The following is a 6,000-nucleotide window of genomic DNA, read 5'->3' on the forward strand; positions in this document are numbered from 1 at the left end:
CTGGTTCTGTGAATCATGCAAACTATGTAGATCCAAGGGGAAGGTTGACTTTGTAGCAATCCTGTTGTTTCCCCATCTGAAAAGGTGAAGCCTATTAGCAGAGGAGGATTTATTGACTCCCTAACAAACCTAAGCCATGCAAGAGAGTGCTATAAGACAGAATGACTGTATGGGTCCCTGTGGAATGAGGAAGAACTTTCTTGATTGACTGTTGACTCAGATGTGAGTTCTTTGTCAGGCTAAATAAAACCTGCCCTATATTTAATGTCTTGTTAGTCTGAGTGCTTGCAAGGGAGCCAAGAGTTCTTTTTGGGAAAATAAAATTGTCTAAATACTGTTTTTCCTAGGGTTTCTCTGGGTGAGAAATGGAGATTTTTTTTTTAATGTGTGAGAGACAGAGACCAAAAACTTATAATTATTCCCAGGATTTCTGTCCATGTGTTCATGGGCCAGAGAGATCTTGTTAGATCTTCTTAAAATTATACCTATGTCCTTAAGGTTGGTGGTCCAGAACCCAAATGACATAAGAGGAACATAAGGTAAATGTGGTCTCAAAGTTTAAGGTAAAAACAGGAACATTTTTAGAATGACACATATATAGTTACAACCTTTGTATTCAACTAATAACTGATTATGCTTAGGATATGTAATTTTTTTCTTTGAATATTATTTCTTGAACTTTTTTAGCTAATTTAACGTTGGAAATAAATTAAATTTTGTTAAATCTGCTTACTTCCAGGTCCAGTGAAAAGTGCCAAATGATTCTACCTTCTCACGAATGTATATTTGTATAAATATATTTTTAAAGAAGCCTTTTTGTTTAACACTCCAAAAGAAAAACCTTCAAGTACTAATGGAAAATAAGATAAAAGTGTTATTTCTAAAATTCAAAATAAAACTTTAGCTCTTTTATTATACCCTGGTAGCATGTTGATAGCACAGATTTCTTGAGATTGCATCCATATCAAATAAACAGACCATATCCCGTTTTTGATTCTTTTATAGCAGAGTTCTCGTATGGGGAATAGTTGGATACACTAAAATGTTTCCAAGGCCACTGAAGTAACAAAACCCTCAAGGAGAATGGGAAAGCTTGGTTGGAGGCCTCAAACATGCAGTAAGCAGTTATTAGACCATTGGCCATTTTTCTTTGAGTCTGCTCGCCCTAGTACTAATATTGTTTGATTCCATAATACCAGACAGATAAGACAGGTGGTTTTTCCATGACTTCACTCCTAGGAATGCATACAAAACAAGGTTCCCTGACTGTCTATTCCAGTCAAGAATCGTCAGTGGGAACCATAGAGCATTTATACCCAGGACAGTACCCAGGCTTCATAAAGACAACTTGCTTATACCTGCAAAGCCTTGAAGAATGGCATTGATTGGTCTAGCAATGCCAGTGGTTTTTTGTCATCATCATAGCCCATTGTTAAATAGCCTATCTTTAAATAATTGAATACTGGCCCACCAAAGCAGAGATGCCAGGTGCCATTTCCTAAACTAACCATATTTTTGCGTGATTTACTGATGACACTCACACAATGCTTTATTGTTTTGCAGTGGATGCCAACAAGGGTATAAATTCAGCACATTCTTTGGTACATTGTATACCGAAGCTGTATGTATGTATGTATGTATGTATGTATCTCTCTTTCTGTCTATTGAGAAGTGGTTCCTAACGTGTTCAGTAGACCACAGCTTGGAGATGGGGGCAAGGCGACTGCCAATCCATACATGCACCAAGCATCATCATTTTGCCATTACTATTTTTTTAATCAATGGATACTAATAATGCAACTACTATCATGTGGGTACAGAGGAAGGAAGCTGGCAGGGTGCAACCTTATATTTTTATGGCTACATCACACTGAGTATAAAGTTTAGAAATCCCTCAGATGTTTTATTTACACAGCACAAAATATTAAAAAAAAACTTTCAAGAGTGGATTGAAGACACATAGAACTTTAGAGCTAGGCATGATTAATCAATTCACAAGCATGTGTTAAGCACTTACTATGTGCTTGGTTCTGGAAATCCAGAGACAAAATTGAAGTCTTTGATCTCAGAAACCATATTAAAGTTTGGGATAGCTAAAGAGAGCTTACCTTAATATGTACCCTATACTTGAGGAGAGTTGATTTTATGGGAAGATAGTTGTTTGCTAGGACACAGAGGGTTCCAGATGCCCTGCAAACACCCAGTTGTGGTTTAGAGATAGAATCCCCTCTATACCACCTCATCTAACCCAGGAATCCTCAAAGAGATCCCCAGAGTCCTACAGAGATCCTGGAACAGACAAGCTGAATCAGGTCAAGGGGAGAACACAGAGGCCAACTCCTAGGTGGAGGCTTCCAGGAAATTGCAGCACTTCCTGACAGAAGCTTTCTTTAAGCTCTGTGGTTGGCTGCCAGAGCCCAGCTCAAAGAGAATAATCTTGTGGTAATCTAGATTACTGACCTGAACCAAATAGAGTTTGAGACTAGTGTAGTCCTAATGCCTGAACCCAACCCTAGCCTAGAAGAGAAGGCAGCCTTCTGGTGTTCTGCAACAATGGTGTGAGCCAAGCTTCAGGAGAAAGGCTGTAGCAGAATCCAGCCCTAACAGACTCAGAAGCCTGTGGCAGGAGCAGCCCCTGAGCCCTGCAATAAGGGGAAAGAACCTCAGAAGGAGCCTTCAGCAGGGAGATGTCCCAGAACTCTGTGACTAAAGGGAGCTCCTAGGCAGAGCCCAGCACCATAGGAGCCCCTGAGAAGGACCTTAGTCTGACCCACTCAACTCGGGATCAGGCAGGCCCTGACCATATCATGTGTGAATATGACTCAAGCACATGCCACACCATGCCTAACAAACCAACGAAAACTCTGAACAGCATGATGTACAGAGAGATGCTTGGGGGTAAACCCCTTAGAAGATAGCAACCCCATAAGTCCAAGTAAAGCCTTGGAGAAAGAAAAAATGTCATAGCCAAAGGGATTGCAGGAGTACCTGCAGGAAATGAAATAAGAGATACAGAGTGGAAAAACTAGAGAGGAAAGAATAACAGGAAGATTGACACCTTAGAACAGGTGGTGGAAAGCATATAGTAGGGAAATGTCCTAAAAATACTGTAGAAATGGAAAAAATTTAAAGACTTTTATAACCTGATGATGAATAAAATGAGCAAATCCAGAAAAATAACCACAGCATTTTAAAAACAAAACTCCTTTCTTACAGCCCAAATCTGAAAGCCCCCACTTCCAGTTCCACACTTTACCTACTCCTTACTGTGATAGTAAGAACCATCATCCATACAGCCACCATTAATGATTGCAGAGGGCCAATGATGAAAACATGCTATCCATTACAGAGAACTGATGGATTTGGGGCTCAGTATGAGACAGTTTTGTGTACAGCTGTCAGGGGAATTTGTTTTACTTGACTATGCATACTGCAATAAACTTTTTTTTTTCTTTTCAATGGGGTGAGGGATGGGAGGACGAGAAAATGCATTTTTGTTAAATGTTTAAAAATAGAGATGTTGGGGGTTGCTACAGAAGTGAAATGCTGTGTGAACTTTTAGATGAGGTCACTGCATTATTAGTTTTGCTTAACTGTTTAATTATAAGAGACCTTTCATAAAGTAGGAATAGTTTGTACTATAATATATGTGATATATGTAATAATATGTATAATATAAAACAAAAACATCAATAAAACTGGAAGTGACCAAAAAAACCCAAAAGAATTGGCTGGAGTATGAAGAGGGTAATGGGTATGTGGCTTGGTAGGTAGCTTGCTCATGAATAAACCACTAGTAATTGTCAGAGATAATATTTGAACCCAAGTCTTCTTTACTCCAAGGCCAGATCTCTCTTCTATAGCATGATTCCTTTTATAAGTGTGACCACTAATTCAAAGGGGACAAAAATTCAAGGAAGGAAATATCAATAAGACTCCAACATTTCTAATACAAATATGCAAAATACAGGTGATAAGATTTACATGAGAACCAAATATAAGGAATGCTAAGGACAGGAAATGGTACTTTTTTTCTTTTTCTTCTGTCTTTTAGTTAGAAATCAGGAAAAAGAGAAGAATCTCAGAATAGATAGGATGGTTACTTGGTATTAATGGGACAATGCTAATTAATGTGTTACTAAGAGAGGACAGAAAACAAACTTTTATTTTCTTCTATTTTCTCTGCCAAGGAGAGTGGTCTTTGCGCTGTAATGAACAGAACAAAAATGACTAATAGGGAGCCGAAACCCAATATATGTAAAGAGATAATTACAAAGCATTTTGCTACTCTTGGTGAGTTTAAGATGCACTGCCTACTGAGTATTGAAAGAACAACTGGATGTGATTACTGAGGTGATATCCCTGACCTTCAAAAAAGCATGAGAAGGATATAGGACTAGGTAGATGGTAAAGTAAGCTGGTTTTCAGAACAACTCCCAAACCCCATCGTTTCAAATCAGTCAGAAATATGCCTGGTATTTACTAATTAAGTTTGTATCAGAAGATGAGAAACATCTCCACACAACCTAATGCCCAGTGAAACAATAGTGGAGCAATGAAGAACCCAGGCCCTAACCTCTGTACCAACACAACCTGTCTGACCCTCTAGAACTCCATTTCAAGGTCTGGCTTTGGTGGCTTCTATCACTCCTTTATTACAGCCCAAATCTGATAGCCCCTCCTTCCAATTCCCCACTTTACCAACTCCTTAATGTGAAGCAGAGCATTGCTCTTACCTACCTCCATAATTAGAGAGAAGAAACAACTTTGTGTGTGGGAGGAAACCTAGCAGTGCAGAGATGATCTATGCAAGAGAAGAGAAGGGTGCCAACTCAGATTTAGTCACACCCCCCTCCCCGCTTCGGGGGATGTGAGCTTTGAAATCACCCAACTCTAGTGGTGTAGACAGGAGAAAATGTTGAGGAACAACTGACTGGGAGAGGGTCTAAATAGTTTGGAACCTTAATATAATACTATCTAATCAGAAAGAAAGGGGCAGGTGGCAAGAAGGCTGACAGAGACAGTTGGGAAGGAGCCAGGCTCTCAAAAAGGAAAAACAGAAAAGATACTCATGAAGAAAGAAGAAAAAATGTGTAAGAAAACCAGGAAAGATCATAACACACACACCCACCCACACACACACACACACACACACACACACACACACACGCACACAAATTATGCTATAATTGAAAATAACCTGAGCCTCCTCAAGACTTTTGTCTAAGGTAGCTACTTGAATGGAGGCAGGCAGCTCAGTTCCTAACACCCACTCCGACAAAAACCCAAAATAGCACCAGACTGAATAATGATCAAGAAATACATGAGAAACTGCAGTAACTTCATCTACACCAGAACTCTGCAAGGAGTTGAGAAGCTGGCCAATAGAAAAGGGGGTCCACCAGAAAGCCAATGCTGGCAGACAACAATATTGTGTTAAGAACAGCTTTGAATGACTAAGTCATTTTGACTATTATAAATACATAAGTTAAAAATAAAGGACATATGAAGAAGATGCTAATTGCATCTAGAGAAAGAACTGATAAACAGAAGTATGTATTTGTGTCTAACCTTAGACATCTCTAGGGCAGGAGGGGAGGGAGGGAAGAAAGGAAAAAAAAGAAAAAAGGAAAAAAATTTACATGGTGTATTTGTAGGGAATGGCAAGTTGTATGTGGTAAACTGGCAGTTTCATAAGCAATCTTTTTAATTGTACTGTGTTATGGAAATGCTTATTTTGTTCCATGAATTGAAAATAAAATAAATTATAGTAGACCAAACATAATCCAGTGGCTCCATGAGACAAGAAATGTTAGAACAAAATGAAAATATTGAAAAAATAGAGGAAAATGTAAGGTATTTGCTAAAAAAAAAAAAAAAGGCCTTAAAGACAGGGAGAGAAAATTGAAGAATGATTGGACTCCCTGAAAACAAAATATATGCATATATATGTATATGTTTACATGTATTAAAAACCTGGACATCTTAATTTGAAGAAAG

General features: G+C 38.6%; 1 protein-coding gene across 3 annotated transcripts in view; it reads left to right on the forward strand.

Annotated features, from left to right (window-relative positions):
• The window catches only part of ANKRD45 (ankyrin repeat domain 45), a 54,139-nt gene extending 51,131 nt beyond the window's left edge, over positions 1-3,008 (forward strand). For all 3 annotated transcript variants that reach the window (XM_020970457.2, XM_020970455.2, XM_020970456.2), the window contains exon 6: positions 740-3,008. In XM_020970457.2, coding sequence (XP_020826116.1) covers positions 740-762 — 23 coding nt within the window. In that variant the 3' untranslated portion in view covers positions 763-3,008. The remainder of the gene's footprint in view (positions 1-739) is intronic.
• The last annotated feature ends 2,992 nt before the right edge of the window (positions 3,009-6,000 follow it).

Source organism: Phascolarctos cinereus, unplaced genomic scaffold, assembly GCF_003287225.1.
Source record: "Phascolarctos cinereus isolate Bilbo 61053 unplaced genomic scaffold, phaCin_HiC Scaffold_5;HRSCAF=322, whole genome shotgun sequence".
NCBI lineage: Eukaryota > Metazoa > Chordata > Mammalia > Diprotodontia > Phascolarctidae > Phascolarctos > Phascolarctos cinereus.